Source organism: Sorghum bicolor, chromosome 8 (genome assembly GCF_000003195.3).
Source record: "Sorghum bicolor cultivar BTx623 chromosome 8, Sorghum_bicolor_NCBIv3, whole genome shotgun sequence".
In the NCBI taxonomy this organism is placed as follows: domain Eukaryota; kingdom Viridiplantae; phylum Streptophyta; class Magnoliopsida; order Poales; family Poaceae; genus Sorghum; species Sorghum bicolor.
The window spans coordinates 55259800-55279565 of NC_012877.2; the positions used below are offsets into that span (position 1 = coordinate 55259800).

General features: G+C 40.8%; 1 protein-coding gene and 1 long non-coding RNA gene across 2 annotated transcripts; one reads left to right on the forward strand and one right to left on the reverse strand.

Annotated features, from left to right (window-relative positions):
- Positions 14229 to 15377, forward strand: LOC8068834 (BTB/POZ and MATH domain-containing protein 1). Its single transcript, XM_002442274.1, has one exon. It carries the CDS (start codon positions 14229 to 14231, stop codon positions 15375 to 15377), a length of 1149 nt encoding a protein of 382 aa, XP_002442319.1.
- LOC110429856 lies at positions 18047 to 19432 on the reverse strand. The gene is made up of 2 exons (XR_002447043.1): positions 18841 to 19432; positions 18047 to 18423 (listed from the first exon to the last, which is right to left on the reverse strand). It is a non-coding gene; the product is annotated as an uncharacterized LOC110429856 (long non-coding RNA).

Below are 19766 nucleotides of genomic sequence, written 5' to 3' on the forward strand. Positions count from 1 at the left end.
AATAAGAGTTTCGTTGCCGTTGAAGTGAAACTCGCCGTTTGGATTGATCACTTGCTCGCGGAGAAATCCTGCTATCGTCTCTTGGATAGCTTTGATTCGGTCTTTTTGTATGACCTTTTCCCTCAACCATTCCGTCTTTAATTTGAAATAAATAAAAAAGGTATTAGTTATCTAAATTATTCAATATAATTCAGAAGATAATGAAAAGAGACATGTAACGTACTTTGAGCGTCTCTGTGGGTGTTTGATTGACTTGTGCCATCATGAATTTGCACACGTAATATGCACATAGATTGTTCTCCCCTTCTTGTCTTAAACACCACTGTACGATACATATATAAACAATATTCACGACCACGACAATAAGAAGGCTAAAAGTTAGCGAAAGTTTGCTAGCTAGTAGAACTTACTTGTGGATGTATTATGTTAAGCGGCGCTTTACATCCACTAACATGTTCACGGTCAATGAATCTTTCCCAAACCCTACACAGCCATTGTGGATCATGAACTAATAATTACATAATTACAGAGTCATATTATGATATTTTTCTAGCTGAGATCGACATTACGTACCTTTGAATAAAGTTTACCATTTGTTGATAATTTTCTTGTGGTTTTCTCATTGAGTCAAAGATTATCAACCGGTTCTTGGGAATTTCAATGACCATGAGTATCCAGTGAAAGTTGTTTACACATATATATATAGTCAGACCTATATATAACTATATAAAACTTGTCTCGAGTAATAATAAGTAAAATAAAATATGCATGCACTTAATAACTATATAACTCACTCGAAGTTGAAGGGGAAGAGTATTTTTTATTTTTCTTTTTGGTTCACAAAGAATCTCATAAGATTGGTGCAGACTTCTGTCTCATGAGCTGCTGTCCACACTGCCTGCGGAGCCTTGAAAACAATATAAGGGTCCACGAACCCAATACTATTGTCATTTCTCATTCTGAGCTCTCTCATTTGGTGCCTGCATATATACATACAAATCCTAAGTGTGTAAGGATTATATACATATAATTAAAGAAGTTAGAAGTATAATAAACAGAAAAAAAATACTTACAGACAAAAGTAGCTGACAAGAGATTTGTCGAGAGCGTCGAGGTGACATAATTGGTGCAATTCTTCGAACTGCACGTATATGAGGTCATCTCCATGGAAGTAGTGATGTTGTCTAATACGAACAGAAATCCAATTCTCTCCCCTTTTAGACGCTTCAATGCACTATTTGTTTATTGCAAACATTTGTGTGCCGAGCTTATGTAAACGCTGAGGGTCGAATAGACTCCTGCCCGGTTCATATCTTACCCTCCATTGATCAACTACCTCAGCTTTTTCAAATGTTTGGCATCCAAGAATGGCGGCAATTTCTTCCATATTTAAACCGCTCTGTCCAAAGTAACACTCAAGCGAGTCTAGCTCAGACAACGCTAAGGATTTCTTTGGCATCAAGTCTTCATTTGAGCCGTATTGATTTGGCACAATCAAAGGGGGCACCGGTTTTGAAACTTCTTCGAGCTGTGGGACCCCCTTTCCTACTCTCTTCCTAGGCTGTGAAGACTTGACCAGAGACCGCTCGTAGTCCGAAAGTGCTGGCTTTTTCTGAGCTTCGCGTTGCTTCTTTTGCTGGTCCGCCACCTTCTGCCTCAGTTCTGATGGCTTTACATAAAAGTACGGCTTTTCTGGGTTTAGCCGCTTTTTTCTATCCTCCTTCAATTTATCAAAAAATTGTTTCACCTCAGCTCTGGATGTAGCAATTAACTCCTCTTCACTCTTTTCATAAGATAATTTTTCTGGTGTCTTAGCTCTCTTTGCTGAGGCAGCCTTCTTTAGAGGTGGGACCTATGACTTGGGCCGTTCTTGGGCGGACCGCTTCTGACTACCTCGCTTTGGAGGCGAGGGGACCGACCGTGCACTCTTTGGAGAGGGCGGTGCAGGCGGTGGAGGTGGTGGGGCCGATCTTTTCGGCGTTGGAGAACGCGGTGGAGGAGTTGGAGACCTCGGTGGAGGAGGTGGAGACCGTGGTGGAGGCGGTGGCGGGGTCGGTGTGGCCGCCGCAGGTGTTGGAGGAGATCCAGCATTGTCACCGCCCGCAGCACTATGATGCGCTGGGGAGAGAACTGGACTTAGGTTGGAGGAGTCTCTGCAAAGAAAATAATTACAAGTTTTGTGAGCAAACTTTTTTTTAATTTCAATACATAATAAATAATATAAGAAGTAAAATCACACACAAACCTATGTTGAGGAATAATTATGAAGCGCTTGCACCAACAAATAAATGTCTTCTCAGCTTCACCTAAGGTCTTCTCTCCGTCTCCCCCTTCTATGTCTAGAGGCACATTGCCACAACCTTTCTCAACCCTATCAACCGAGACACTAGCATATCCACCAGGTATTGGTCGATTATGGATTCTTAGAGTTCACGTTCGGTCGATAGGGTTGACAACAGTGATAGCCACCTTTTTTGTTGCATTCCCATCCGGTACATGCAGCTCACAGGTAGTAAAAGCCTCTGTGACATCATCCACGGGAAAGTGTAGCTTCGTGTCATCCTGAATGGTTGGTACTTCTGTGGAAGCGCAGCTGCTTTTCAACTGGCCTGGGGGGCTAACGTTGACCTCAGGCTGTGATGTACCTTGCCCTTTCGTCATTTGACTAAGTGCTGCTTGCACTTGCCTTTGAATCTCCGCCTGCATCCATTCTTCACGGGCTTTCTCGCGCTCTTCTAACTGCAGAACAAAAGCTTCCAGGCGGCGGATCCGCTCTGCCTCCTCATTCTTCTTTCTCTGGCGGCTTCTGTAGGTATCTTGATTGGCTTGGAATGATTGCAGCCACGGAACTGCCCCATAGCCTCTCGTACGCCCACCGTGCTCAGGATTTTCAAGCGCATAGGTGAGTTCATTCTTCTCCCTGTTAGGCCTGAACTCACCAGACTGAACCGCCTCTCGTGCACGGACTAGTCTCTCTACTGCTCTAGAGATTTCTTGGCCCCAAACTAGCGCCCTGGTGTCTGGGTCCACACTTCCCCCATGACCGTAGAACCAATGCTTGGAGCGCTCGCTCCAATTCTTTGCTATTGTCTCGGGTGTGACCCCCCTAGCAAGCATCTCCTGTTCCATTCGGTCCCACTTGGGAACAACACTCTTATAACCACCTGATCCCATATGATGGTGGTATGTCTTTTTACTTGCATTCTCTTTGTTTCTAATAGCTCGTTCCTCGCCCTCTTCTGATGTTTTGTACTGCACAAAGTCATCCCAGAAGGCCCTCAGCTTTACATATTGCTTGAGGTTGAAATTTGGAGTCTCGTTTTTCTTGACATTTTTATTGTACAAAGTCTTCTTCCAATTCTGGAAGAGTACTGCCATCTTCTTCATAGTCCAGTCATAAATTCACACCTTCAACTCTTCATCGTTGGTATCGAAGGTGAAAACGTCTGTGACGGCTTTCTAAACTAACTCCTTGTCACGATCAGAGACAAAACTGATCTCAGGAGCACCTCGCTTCTCTCTCCATTTATGAGCACTGATCGGTATTTGAACTCTCACAAGATATCCACAGTGACTAACATATTTATTTGTATGTTCACCAAGTGGTCTGCCTATAGCTATCTCAAACTCAGAGATTACATAGCGGCCCTCCAACGGCTTCTTTGGCCCTCGTGGAGGTACGCTTCTCCCCGTAGAGGTCGATCCAGAAGGCTACACGTAGATATAGAAACAAAAATACTAAATTAATAACCAAGTAAGTCTAAAACCTAATGTAAGAGATGCATTAATTATATATGTTTACATTTACATACCTCGCCAGTATTTTCTTCTTATTGCACGATAAGTTGTTGCTCAGGCGCATTGCCCTCTTGTTGCTCAGGGGCATTGCCCTCTTGTTGCTCAGTAGGATTGCCTTGCATGATCTCGTGGTAATCAATAAAATACTGACTACCGCCGTCGATCATATGTTGAATGACATCTTCCATATAATCAAGATCATCATGAGCACGGTCGGCCATTTCTATGTCTGCAACCATACATATATATATTCTATATAAGATAAGAAATACACTAGAATAATATACTAAAAAATAATACTAACAATAACACTATAATTCATAATATACTAAAACACTAGAATTCATAATATACTAGAATAATATACTAAACAAATAATACTAGAATAATAGTACAATCAATAACATATACAAAACACTAGAATTACTAATATACTAGAAAAATATAAAAAAATAATACTAGAATAATAGTACAAACAATAATATATACAAAACACTAGAATTAATAATATACTTGAAAAATATACTAAAAATAATACTAGAATAATAGTACAAACAATAATATATATACAAAACACTAGAATTAATAATATACTAAAAATAATAGAATAATAGTACAAACAATAAAATATACAAAACACTAGAATTACTAATATACTAGAATAATATACTAAAAATAATAGAATAATAGTACAAACCCTAAAATATACAAAATACTAGAATTACTAATATACTAGAATAATATACTAAAAAAATAATACTAACAATAACACTAGAATTCATAATATACTAAAACACTAGAATTCATAATATACTAGAATAATATACTAAACAAATAATACTAGAATAATAGTACAATCAATAACACATACAAAACACTAGAATTACTAATATACTAGAAAAATATACTAAAAATAATACTAGAATAATAGTACAAACAATAATATATACAAAACACTAGAATTAATAATATACTAGAAAAATATACTAAAAATAATACTAGAATAATAGTACAAACAATAATATATATACAAAACACTAGAATTAATAATATACTAGAATAATATACTAAAAATACTAGAATAATAGTACAAACAATAATATATACAAAACACTAGAATTAATAATATACTAGAAAAATATACTAAAAATAATACTAGAATAATAGTACAAACAATAATATATATACAAAACACTAAAATTAATAATATACTAGAATAATATACTAAAAATACTAGAATAATAGTACAATCAATAACATATACAAAACACTAGAATTACTAATATACTAGAAAAATATACTAAAAATAATACTAGAATAATAGTACAAACAATAATATATATACAAAATACTACTAGAATAAATTTATGATAAACAATGGTATATATGTATATATATATCATAACAATTCAAAACACAATATATACAAATGTATATATATATATAAATATATATATTTATTATATATATATATACAAATATATACATTTATTATATATATATCATAACAATTCATTCATTTTGCAGATTATTTAGCCGAAGTTCGATTGATCTACATAGGAGCGAGGAGACGGCCGGAGTCCTTGATCGACGTGGAAGATGTGGCCCGCGCGCTCTGGTGGCCCGCTGCGGCGGCGCTGGTGGATGGCCGCGGCGGCGGCGTTGGCGGAGGGCCGTGGCGGCGCTGGTGGAGGGCCGTGGCGGCGCTGGTGGAGACGGTCGCGGCGGCGAGGGAGTCGAAACGACGACGGCGAAGATGAACCTGGCGGCGTTGGAGACGAAGACGAAGACGAAGGAACTGCGGATCCAGGGCAACTACTCGCTTATATAGGGGCGGACCCTTTAGCACCGGTCCGTGGCTGGAACCGGTGATAAAGGGTATTTAACACCGGCTGGTAACAAGAGCCGGTGTTAAAGAGTGACCATTTAGCACCGGCTCGTGTTACCAGCCGGTGCTAAAGGGACCCTTTAGCACCGGTGCCAGCCACGAACCGGTGCTAAAGGGTCCTGCGCGCTAGGGCGGGCTCCTGAAATTTTCAGGACCCTTTAGCACCGGTTCCCACTATGGGCCAGTGCTAAAGGCCCTGTTTTTTAGTTTAGGGTTTTTCAATTGTTTATATATACAGTTTATATTATAAATTGTATAGTAAATTAAATATTTTGCATAATATTTTTTAAACAGTGACATATATTATAATTTTTTTAATGTACACATGAAAATTTTTAACCTTAAATATCTTATTGTATTTTTATAATTTGCAATGATTTTGTAAGAAATGTTTAGTATTTTGTTAATGCAAAAATATATTATTCCAATAAATTTACAAAAACTATATCCAATCAACTGGAAATTTATTTTCACATCATATTGACGTAAAACTTTTTATTTTAATTATTTATTACTAGGAATGCTAGTTGGGTATAGTTTCATCAAATAAAAAATCATATAAAAATATATATCTTGATGAATACACCCTTTGACCGAACCCTAGATGGTTACAAATGAAAAAGTCATGAATACAAAGTTTGATACACTTATCAAGTTCTACATTTTGTCTAATGGTCAACTTTTCATTTGGAAAAGTTTGAACCATTGAATTTTGAATTTTGAGAGAATTCATAGCCACGCAGCGGTTTCGGAACCCTAGATGGTCTCGAATGGAAAAGTCATGAATACCAATATTGTTGCACTCATCAAAATATACATTTAATATATAGACCATTTTTGCATTTGACAAAGTTTTGGGAAGGTGTAGTTGAAAATCCACAATTGACACATATAGTTTCATATAGTTTGTGTGAGATTTAAGATTTGGTGGGTATTGTTAACTTAAACTTTCTCAAATGGAAAAATTGTGTATATAAAAAGTTTAGATATTGATGATATCTAACAACTTGGTATTCAAAATTTTTTCATTTGAAGTAATTTAGTTTGTCATTTGACCAAGTTTGACCAAAACCCGTCTTGGATTTTGAACAAATGTGCTTAGGATTGGCTCAAATTTATCCAAATGAAAAAATAGTCAATATATCAATTGTAGATCTTGATGATCTCTAACAACTTTGTATTCAAAATTGTTTCATTTGAAGTCATCAAATGGGCCATTTGATCAAGTTTGACCAAAGTCAAAGCATTGGTTTTTACAAAAACACCCTTTGACCAAACCCTAGATGGTCCCAAATGAAAAAGTCATGAATACAAAGTTTGATACACTCATCAAGTTCTACATTTTGTCTAATGGTCAACTTTTCATTTGGAAAAGTTTGAACCATTGAATTTTGAATTTTTAGAGAATTCATAGCCACGCAGCGGTTTCGGAACCCTAGATGGTCTCGAATGGAAAAGTCATGAATACCAATATTGTTGCACTCATCAAAATCTACATTTAATATATAGACCATTTTTGCATTTGACAAAGTTTTGGGAAGGTGTAGTTGAAAATCCACAATTGACACATATAGTTTCATATAGTTTGTGTGAGATTTAAGATTTGATGGGTATTGTTAACTTAACTTTCTCAAATGGAAAAATTGTGTATATAAAAAGTTTAGATCTTGATGATCTCTAACAACTTTGTATTCAAAATTTTTTCATTTGAAGTCATCAAATGGGCTATTTGATCAAGTTTGACCAAAGTCAAAGCAATGGTTTTTACAAAAACACCCTTTGACCGAACTCTAGATGGTCCCAAATGGAAAAGTCATGAATACAAATTTTGATACACTCATCAAAATTCATAATTCTCAAATATAGTTTCATACAATTCTTAGAATTCGTACATTTTACAACACATACTATTAAACATGACTTTATGTTAAGCCGACACAACAGTGAACTTCTTCTTGACGTATGACCCTTGGTTATGATCCTGCCGTAACCATGGAATATCCTCATTGTTTAACAGAATGCTTGGGTCTTTGTTGACTATGAAGGGCGGAATTCGATCATCCCTTTCGTAATCGCCTGACATGTCTGACTTGTCCTCAATTCCGACAATGTTTCTTTTCCCAGAAAGGACAATGTGGCGCTTTGGCTCATTGATGATTGAGTGGTCATCATTTTTTCCTCTCTTTGGTTTCGTAGACACATCTTTGACATAGAACACCTGACTCATGTCTCCAGCAAGGACGATGGTTCGTCTTTGAACCCACTATTGTTAAGGTCCACGGTTGTCATCCCATACTCCTTGTCGACTGTTATCCCACCTCCGGTCATCTTCACCCATTGGCACCGAAACAAAGGAACTTTAAAATTAGCTGCATAGACTAGTTCCCATATGTCTTCTATGCGTCCATAATATGTTTGTCTGTTCCCATTAGGATCCGTGGCATCCACGCGTACACCACTATTTTGGTTGGTGCTCCTTTTATCTTGGCCAACTGTGTAAAATGTGTTACCATTTATCTCGTACCCTTTGTATGTGAGGACATGCCATGATGGTTGCCTGACCAACAAATAAAGCTGCTCATCAATGTTTTCATCACCTTGACATTTTTTGCGCAACCAATCGCCAAAAGTTTCCATGTGCTGACGCATTATCCAAGCTTCATTCTTCCCAGGCCACTGGGACCGTAGGAAATCTTTGTGTACCTCAACATATGGTTCCACCAATGAGGAGTTCTGGAGAACTGTGTAGTGTGCTTTATTGAAGTAATCGTCTCCCGTACCAATATATGTTTTCTTCCCAAGTGTTCCCTTTCCGCTGAGTCTGCCCTCGTGTCGAGATTCAGGAATGCCAATTGGGTCAAGGTCTGGAATAAAGTCAACACAGAACTCTATGACCTCCTCTGTTTCGTAGCCCTTGGCAATGCTTCCTTCTGGCCGGGAACGACTATGGACATATTTCTTTAGGACACCCATGAATCTCTCGAAGGGGAACATGTTGTGTAGGAACACAGGACCGAGAATACGAATCTCTTTGATCAGATGAACTAGGAGGTGTGTCATGATATCGAAGAAGGATGGAGGGAACACCAACTCAAAGCTGACGAGACATTGAATGACATCATTTTGCAGAGTAGCTAGTTGCTCTGGATTGATTGCCTTCTGAGAAATTGCATTGAGGAATGCACATAGCTTTACGGCGGCTAGACGTACGTGTGGAGGTAAAATTCCTCTTAAAACGACCGGCAACAATTGCGTCATTAGAACGTGACAGTCATGGGACTTCAAGTTCAGGAATTTCTTCTCTGACACATTAATTATTCCCTTGATATTGGAGGAGAATCCAGATGGGACCTTGATGCTGCTAAGACATTCAAACATGCTTTCCTTCTCTTCTTTGCTCAGAGTGTAGCTAGCAGGGCTTAAGTAATGACATCCATCATCTGTCTTTTTTGGATGCAGGTTGTCTTGTTCTTTCATGCGCTGCAAGTCTTGTCATGCTTCAAGTGAATCCTTAGACTTCCCGTAGACACCCATGAATCCGAGCAAGTTCACACAAAGATTCTTTGTCAGATGCATCACGTCGATCGTGTTGCGGACCTCTAGGACATTCCAGTAAGGTAGCTCCCAAAATATGGATTTCTTCTTCCACATGGGTACGTGTCCCTTAGCATCCTTGGGAATAGGTTCGCTGCCTCGTCCCTTTCCAAATACCACTTTTATATCCTTGACCATTTCGAGTACATCATCCCCGGTTCGATTGAGAGGTTTGGTCCGGTGGTCTGCCTTGCCTTTAAAATGCTTGCCTTTCTTTCGTACTGGGTGGTTCACACGAAGAAACCGACGGTGGCCAAGGTACACGACCTTTCGACATTTTTTCAAAAATACACAGTCAAGGTCTTCATAACAATGTGTGTATGCATTATATCCCTTGTTTGACTGGCCTGAAAGATTACTCAGAGCTGGCCAATCATTGATTGTTACAAACAACAATGCTCGCAGGTCAAAGTGCTCTTGTTTGTACTCATCCCACACGCGAACTCCTGGTTTGCTCCATAAAAGTTGAAGTTCCTCAACTAATGGCCTTAGGTAGACATCTATGTCATTGCCAGGTTGCTTCGGTCCTTGGATAAGCACCGACATCATAATAAATTTCCGCTTCATGCATAGCCATGGAGGAAGGTTGTAGATACATAGAGTAACTGGCCAAGTGCTGTGACTACTGCTCTGCTCACCGAAAGGATTCATACCATCTGTACTTAAGGCAAACCGCAAGTTTCTAGCATCATCTGCAAAATTTGGGTATTCTCTGTCTATCGCTCTCCACTGGGATCCATCGGCAGGGTGTCTCAGCATATTGTCTATCTTACGGTCTTCTTTATGCCACCGCAACAACTTTGCATTGTTCTTATTTCTGAACAGATGTTTTAATCGTGGTATTATAGGAGCATACCACATAACCTTAGCAGGAATTTTCTTCCTATGACGTTCTTCACCCTCAACATCGTCAGGATCATCTCGTCTAATCTTATACCGTGATGCCTTACATACTGGACATGCATCCAAATTCTCGTATTCCTTCCCACGGTAGAGGATGCAGTCATTAGGACATGCGTGTATCTTCTGGATTTCTAATCCTAAAGGGCAGACAACCTGTTTTGCTTCATACGTAGTGGTGGGCAATTCGTTGCCTTTCGGAAGCATCTTTTTTATGATCTTCAATAACTGTCCAAATGCCTTGTCAGATGTACCATTCTTTGCCTTCTATTGCAGCAATTCGAGTGTGGTACCCAGCTTTTTTTGCCCCTCTTCAGCGGTGGGATATAGCGATTTCCTGTGGTCCTCTAGCATGCGCTCGAACTTGGCTTTCTCTTTATCACTTTGACATTCTCTTTGTGGATCACGGATGGCATCACTAAAAGCATCATCGCCCCGATCATCTTCTGCCGCTACCTCTTCTTCATTATCTCCCCCCATTGCAACATCATTGAAGCCACCGTGCTGAGCAATAATATTGGCATGGTCCAATTCTTCTTCTTCTTCTTCTTCACCTTCATCCATTATAATCCCGCTTTCTCTATGTTTGGTCCAACAAATATAGTTTGGTACAAAATCAGACTTTAATAAGTGTGAATGAAGAGTTCTTGAGTTAGAATATTCTATCAAATTCTTGCACACGGCACATGGACAGCACATGAAACCGTCCCTCTTATTTGTCTCGGCAACACTTAAGAAATAGTGCACGCCATTAATGAACTCTTCGGAGCGTCGATCGGCATTATACATCCAATTACGTGTTACCATCTGCATTAAGTATAACATATATATTATGAAAACCATGCACACATATAGTTTCTCATCTTATTGCAGAACATGTCTAAGATACATAGTTGATTAATTTAGGAAAGCTTGGCTACAACAAATACAATCGCAACTAGCACTAAAAAAACCAAAACTAAAATGCACTTAAGCAACATAATTAGTTAGCGTCCGATTCCAACTATAATAGATAGATCATTCGCTTGATCAACATCATTGAACTTCTTTCGTCGGCTCACTGCCTCACCACCTTCACCCTCAACCACCTGTGCAAAAGATTTCTTAATGTGTTCAATGTATTCTTCCTCCTTGTACCAACCTATACATCCGCCGGTACCGTCCCACTGAAATTAAAAGAGAGAATCAAAAGTTTAATTAATATCATTTAAAAAAATATACACATATATAAGCAAATGTCTGGAAATAATTCACATTACGATCCAGACACTTGTAGAATATACGACCCTTGTTTACTCCCTCTTTCGACACTTTGTACTCCATCAAAATATTCTGCCCACACTTGCCACAAGTAATGAGAGAGAGTTCCGGACGGTATCGCTTTTGAACCCGTTGAGAGACCGAAGACCCGGTCACGGTTGCCATCTACTATCCATACTCAATTTTTAAACAATTATAAATTCCACATTTACTAGTAAACATGTATGATTAAAGAAGAACCTAATAATATCCTTTATTTGTCTAGTTACTTCAACAAATCTTCTAAATTATACAATGGACATTATGTAGTAATAAAAATAAATCAAGTGATATTAACAAACCAATTAATTTGAACTATCCTACTTTCTAAGATCATAAAAAGATACTATAATTCATTCTTACAAACTATATTAATACTAGGTCAACCATGAAATATGATATAAACCGTACCTTTAGAACCGGTTCAAGGACAAAACCGGTGCTAAAGGGTCACCCTTTAGCACCGGTTTGTGCGTGTTACAAACCGGTGCTAAAGGCTTTGCCTCGGCCCGTGGCGCTGGCCGGTGCTAAAGGGGACCCTTTAGCACCGGTTGGTAACACGAACCGGTGCTAAAGGGTTCCTGCCCTGACAGCACATGTCAGTAGTCGTTGGGCAGGACCCTTTAGCACTGGTTCGTGTTACGAACCGGTGTTAAAGGGGTCTTTAACCCCAGGCGACAAAAAGGCCGAGGTTTTTGGTCATTTTGGGCATCGACCAATGCCTCATTCTGTAGTAGTGTGTAAAAATATTAGACACTAACCTCTATTTAAATGTATTAATAAAATATATCAACAACAATGGGAAATGATGGTTATTGCCCAGTTGAAGCCAATAAACCGGCAATGAGTACAGTAAACTCACTGAGAGCATTCCAACAGTTTGATATTTTTTGTTTGCCATTTGTTGTAGTTTGTCAACTCTCAAAACGATATGGCAAATGGAAAAAAAAGATCATCTCTAAGTGTTTGGTACAATTGACTTGGCAAAAACCAAAATTGTGGACCCAACCATATTTGCTCTGACTTTTCTTCCGCGCCGTATCTGGTCCCACGCTTTTGGTCGTGCACGTTTCTTCTTCGCGGCATTTTCTCGTTGCCGCGCCGCCAATTTCCGAGCATCCAGGTCGCTGCCGTTTCCTGGTACTTGTATCCGAGACGCTGTAGGTTGTCATCGTGGGCTTCCTGCCATAGGGTCCTTCCTGTCATAAAGTCCTTCATTCTGCTGCCGTGGACTGCAGGTCGTCATTGATCTCCAAGGTTCGTCACCACGCGCGAAGAGTCCCCCATGTGCGGGAGTAGCGCGGGAGGAACGCCCGATCGGCGTTTGCCAAGCGGCCTGTGGCCTTGCATTTATGCCAAGTTTCCTCCCTCAATTGCCAAGTTATCCAAATTGCAAAACACAAATGCAAAAGTGTTGGATACCTTATTTCGATAATTTTAGAAAATTACAAAAATGCAAACTCCAAATGCAAAATTGTTGAAGATACTCTAACAGGTAAAGACATTCATCTAATCACTATCGGGTATTAGTATTGACCTAGCACTGATACTCATCCAAATATCCAATCACTGCTGCGTAGAGTGAAGATATGATCTGGCAGTGACGTGTTCATCCTATTCATTAGTGTTGGTTATGATGCTAGCTAGACTCGGCAGTGATATCCACTGCCAGGTCGGAACCTGTACTGATAGTCAACCCCAATAACTCACTACGTGAAAAAGATTTGTAAGGGCACTCACAATGTAGACTCTATCAGAGTCTAAAGTTATTTATTATCTCGAATAATATAGATTTAGAATCTAAATAAGACTTGAAGTCTTATTTTTTCTACCTCTTTCTTCAATAAATATGTTGCCACATCAGCAAAATACCATAAATAATATATAATTAATTGTCTTAGACTCTGTGATAGAGTCTTAGATTGTGAGTGCCCTAAGTGCCAAGGGCTTGGGACAATAGGAGCGGCCGGTGATTGAGCCGCCCCTACTGTGGACTTCCCGGATATTAGTAAACTAGCCGTCCCTACAAATGCTTTAGTAAGAGTGGCTGGTGTTACTAGCCGTCCCTACAAATCGATTTATTTGTAGGGGCGGCTGGATCATCAACCGTCCTTAACATTTTATTTGGGAGCCCATAAAATCCAACTTGACTTAATTGTAATAGATACATTATTGATCTAGTTATGTTCTATATTAGTAATATGGCAACGGATCTAGTGCAAACTCATCTCCCGTACAAGCCGTGCAAACTCTAATCTGGACCACAGGATGTTGATCCAAGGGGTGCATGAAAGAGGTGGAAGGAGGAATTTGTAAAAGTGTGATTAAAAGCGGGCGGTTAAGTGCAAAATTATCCAATCTCTCCGCGCCCGTTGGATCAACATCCTGTGATCCAGATTAGAGTTTGCACAGTTTACACGGAAGATGAGTTTGCACTATAGTAGTATAATCTTAATGGCTTTGATGGCTATTTGTTGCGCTACTTGTTGATTCGGTGGTTAGATCAAGTGTAAACAAGATTGAGAGATGATCCTATTTGTTGATTAGGTTAGGGCCTTAGGGGTGCCCTAACTAACCAGCCACGTACGCGTGATTTGCGTCGCTCGTGTGCAAACAGACCAAGCCCTAATATATAAGCAAAGCAAAATCGCGTCCTCCTGGCCTCTGCTCTTCTCCATCTCTCCATCATCTGCATTGCCGCCAGCAACCAACCACCGCCGCCGAGAAGCTTTCCTTCCCTCCAAAATCCATGGCCTCCGCCGCCCGCGCCTGCATGTCCGCCGCCCACCGGGTCACGCGCTCCTCCATCGTCACTCGGGAAGTGACAGGGCAACACAACCTCACCATCAGCGGCTACGCGGCGACAAGGAAAGTGCCGGCAGACTGGACCGCGACGTCGCCGGCGTTCGACGCGGCGGGCTATACCTGGCGGATCAAGTACGACCCCAACGGCAACAGCTGGAACGACCCCATCTCCATGTCCCTCTTCCTCGAGCTCGCCGACGCCGACGATGCCGGCGACGGCCGCCAGCAAGAAACCGAGCCCGTCCAGTTCGGGTTCTCCCTGCTCGACCAGGCCGGGAACCCGGTTCCCGAGTACACCCGCTGGTTCTGGGAGGTGGGCTACTTCAACGGCGCGTCGAGGAGCAAGGGCTTCCAGCGGTTCATCAGCTGGAGAGACCTGGAGGAGTCCGGCTGCGTCAAGGACGACAGCTTCACCGTCCGGTGCGACATCGCCGTCGTCAAGAAGTTCGCTACCGAAGCTGAGGGCGCCGCCGCCGTGGCGCCGCGCGTCGCCGTGCCGCCGTCGGACCTGCACGAGGACCTCGGCGACTTGCTGTGGAAGAAGAAGCAGGGCATGGACGTCGTGATCGACGTCGGCGGGGAGACGTTCGAGGCGCACGGGTGGCTGCTGGCGGCGCGGTCGCCGGTCTTCGAGGCCGAGCTGCTCGCCGCGCCCAAGGAGAAGGCGTCCGGCGGGGTCGTCCGTCGCCGCGTGGAGGTCGGCGGCATGGAGCCCAAGGTGTTCAAGGCGCTGCTCCACTTCATGTACACCGACGCGCTGCCGCCGTCCAAGACGGAGGAGGAGGAGCAGGAGCAGGGCGGCGTGGATGTGGCAATGGCGCAGGGGTTGCTCGCGGCGGCGCACCGGTACAAGCTCGAGAGGCTCAAGCTTATCTGCGAGGAGATGCTGTGCCAGAGCATTGACCTGGACACGGTGGCCGGAATCTTGGCGGTGGCGGAGCAGCTCGGCTGCGGTGCTCTCAAGGCAGCTTGCGTGGAATTCCTTTCGCTTCCGGGGAACCTCAAGGCCGCCATGGAGACCCAAGGGTACGAGAAGATTAAAGCCAACTGCCCAATTATGATTGAGCTCATCCTGAAGCAATTATTGGTCTAGTGAAGAAACGCAAATCGAATACCATAGTAGTTATGGTAGTTTTCATTTACATATGCTGCATGAGTATACTTATTACTAGATTACTAGTTGTGGCTACCATTTAATATAGTTGGAATGTGAGATCATATTTGGAATAGTCCAAAGTTTAGTTGTCTAAAGTTAAGAGCTACTCCCTCCACCCCAAATTATAAGTTATTCCAAGAATCTTAGAGAGTCATACTATCCTAAGTTTGACTAAATTTTATAAAATAAAATAATTATTATTATGATACCAACTAAATATCATTAGATTCTTTCTTAATTATATTTTCATAGTATACTCACTTTATGTTACAGATTTTAGTATTTTTGTCTATAATTTTGGTTAAACTTAAAAATACTTTGACTCTCTAAGATTCTTGGAATGACTTATAATTTGGGGATAGATGGAGTATTAAGTTTAGACTACTTTAGCATATTTGCGTGATTTAATGAAAAAAACGTTCTTTTTATGGGGTTGGCGCCTAAAATTTAGACAATATGTTAAGAGCCTCAGCAGCAACAAATCCATTTTGCATCGAAACATCCCATTACTCTTTCATAGTTCCTCCGTTCTAAATTATAAGATATTTTAGTTTTTTTTTGCTATTTATCTAGACATATAATTATATATATAAGTGCATAATAAAAGCTACTTTTCTAGAATAGGCAAAACGTCTTATATTTTGGAATACCAGGAGTACTTCCTAAAGCAACTAGGAAAATCATTTTTCATTTTAAGAAACAAATATACATGTTGGTTCAAATTAAAGGTCAATCTTAATAGGGTTTTATGAGAGTTCGTAGATATTAAATATGTTGATATGCGACACTGTATTAATAAAGAGATGATGAAAGTTTCATAGTAGGAGTATATGAAACTCTTCTACACTATTTCAAAAATATAAGTGTGTTGGAAACTTGAGACATGACCAATGTTTAAATAGCAGGCCAAGGCATTTAGATATCTAAGTCCGAAACAGGCTATAGCGGCAGCTAAGAGCTAAAAATGTACATAAAAAAGCTTAGTTAAATTATTTTCAAACAACTATAAATTATACATAAAAAAAATTTAGCTAAATCTTTCTCAAATAGCTATAGGTGTAGACAAGATTCAAAAAAAAAGGTATAGGTCGTAGACAGCAGAAGCTATAGCTAGAGATTTAAAACATTGCATGGAACCGCCACTTGACACGGATTCAGACTTTTAATCACCACTAAAATGGTCCATAATTTCATTTACACGAATACTCCCTCCATGCTAAAAAACCTGACGCTTTGGACACGATTGCGGTAGCCAAGGAGTGATTAATTAGGGGGTAGTTTTCCTTGTCTGCCCCTATTAAATAGGGTTGTTGGTGCACTATAAGTGAGAAAGGTTCGTAGTTGAGGTGGCTAGTCCATTGAGGCATTGGTTCTGAGGCGGTTTGTTCGATTCCTGCCTGCCTCATTTTTTGTCACGCGTGTTTTTTTTTTGCCTAGGCGAGGTGAACGCCTGCTGCATAGACGACGATGGGACGTGTCACGCGTGTTTTTTTAGCTGCCACGGCTCAGCGCCTGCTGCTGCTGCAGAGAGGACGATGGGACGCGGTGCGCTCAGCCGGCCTTGTTTCTTAAAAAATTTTGTAAAATTTTTCAAATTTCCCATCATATCAAATCTTTAGACACATGTATGAAGTATTAAATATAAACGAAAATAAAAACTAATTGCACAGTTTGGTCGGAATTGAGGAGACGAATCTTTTAAGCCTAGTTAGTCCATGATTGGACAATATTTATCAAATACAAACGAAAGTGCTACAGTGTCGATTTTTCAAAAAATTTGGAAGTAAGGCCTTGTTTACTTTAAAAAATTTTGCAAAATATGAATAGTAGCACTTTCGTTTGTATTTGACAAATATTGTCCAATTATAGACTAACTAGGCTCAAAAGGTTCGTCTCGTCAATTCCGACTAAATTGTTATCAAATACAAACGAAAGTGCTACAGTGTCGATTTTTCAAAAAATTTGGAAGTAAGGCCTTGTTTACTTCTAAAAAATTTTGCAAAATATGAATAGTAGCACTTTCGTTTGTATTTGACAAATATTGTCCAATTATAGACTAACTAGGCTCAAAAGGTTCGTCTCGTCAATTCCGACTAAATTGTGCAATTAGTTTTTATTTTTATCTATATTTAATATTCTATGTATACGTCTAAAGATTCAATATGACTGAAAATCTGAAAAATTTTACAAAATTTTTAAGGAAGTAAACAAGGCCTAAACAACAAAGCCAAGGCCTCGTCACGTGCTGCAGGAGGACGACGTGACACAACCATTTTACTTGCGATCGAGCAGGTGGGCGGCGACAAGTACCGAGACAACGAGTCATTAATAAACGGACGCGGAGGAGGGGTAAGGCCGAGACAACGAGTCATTAATAAACGGACGCGGAGGAGGGGTAAGGCCAGTCTCAATACTTAGTTTCACTACACGGTTTTCAAAACACCACATCAGCTAGAGCAGATTGAAACAATGAATGAAACTCGCTTTCACAATGCAGCGTTTCATTTCACCAATTCCAAAACTAACTAAATCATTTAATTGCTGTAGAATGATGGGATCATATACATCGATTGCTCGTGTAGCCATTCATGCACAAATGCAAGATAAAATGGAATAGCAAGACCATATAATTGTTCAGATTGTTAAATATATCAGGACAACAGAACTGCATACGAAGACAACTCAAGTGACAGATCAGGACTGCATACGAAGACAACTCAACTAACAAACAACTGGAGTACTGGACCAGATAGACAACTACAACATTCGCATAGAGCAGTTCAAGGCACTGGAAAACATAGATAACCAACTGAAACTAAGATTGTAAACTAAGATGAAAAATAAGTTCAGACAGCCTTCAGCCTTGCACACTGGTTCTCATAAGACAGAACTGCACCCCATAAGTTCAGATAGCCTTCAACCTTGGACTATTGAATGTTGTTCTCACAAGACAAAACTGCACCCCATAGGTTTTGCTTTCATTCTGCAGAGACAAAAATAGTTCAACATGAGCTCTCAGTTATAGTCAAGACATTCAGTAGTGCAGGATCAGATCACAGATATCCACACATATACGCTGGCCAATATAATCTTCACTAAACTACACATATATGCCAGCCAACATGCAGTATCATCCCAAGACTCTATCTCAACTCTAAATTAATTTGAGACGCATGAACACCACCAAATCATGCTCCCAGACTTGACTATTTTTAGCATTGGGAAATCAACATGCAGAACAAATAAAAATCAAACAATACATTTGTATTACTGCAAACTATTTTTAGCCATGAAAATCAACATGCAGAATAGATCGAAATCAAATAATATCATTTGTACTATTGTAAACTATTTTTAGCCATGGAAACCAACATGCAGAACAGATCGAAATCAAACGTACCATGAAGTAGGGCCTTGCTGGTTTCCATGAAGCGCAAAATTTGGGGGTATGGCGCCTCATCCTGCTCCGTGCGGTGGCCGTGGCGGCATGGTCGATGTAGGCACAACAGGGGAGGAAGTCGGCGCAGAAGGGGTGGGATTCGGCATAGCAGAGGATGGATTTGGTGCAGCAGGAGAGGAAATCGGCAGCTGCGGCGGCGGAACGGGTGGTGGAGCAGGCGAGTAACCTGGATGCGGTGATGGAGTAGTCCCCGACGTCTTCTTCAGTCCTAGCTGCTTGCCCCCACGCGATTTCCCTCCTCTGCTGGGTGCGCGCCGCCGCGAATCATCAGCCGGCGGTGGATCCATGGCCAGTGGATCTCGCGTCGTGCCCTAGCTCGCCGGGTGCAGCAGATGGGGCAAGACGATGCACTGTCGGCGGCTGCGGCAAATAGTGGCATGCAAGGAAGGGGATACCGAAGGGGGTGGGAAGAAGGATGAGGAGCCGGAGGATTCCGCGCGGCGCGGGAAGAAGGCGAAGTTTCGCGCGCGGCAGAGGTGTGCGCATGGGATCTGGACGATGAAACGATTTGGTCTCAATGCGAGTTTCACCCGCTTACAAAATTTCAATATAAATGGTATATAAAATGTTTTTTTCTATGTTACAAACGGATCAAGAAAACAAACAAAAATATTTTGAGAGTCCTGTTTGGTCTGACATGACATGAGGATGTATCGGAACCATGTCTCATGCTTGTGGTGAAGTAAAAACTTGCTAGCACGACCCGATATATACCTTGCGTGCCTACATGTCACGCAGCATAAGAGGGCCAAGGTTCTACCTCTTATCCCAACCTTGAAGTATCCACCGATTGTTTACTTCCTAGACCGTAATATATGATTAGCTTGCTTACTAGACTAGTTGAAGTTAAGCATGTGATGAGTTTC

Bases quoted from the DNA above. Each gene is read 5' to 3' on its own strand.
- LOC8068834 (XM_002442274.1), top strand. From the start codon at position 14,229: ATGGCCTCCGCCGCCCGCGCCTGCATGTCCGCCGCCCACCGGGTCACG.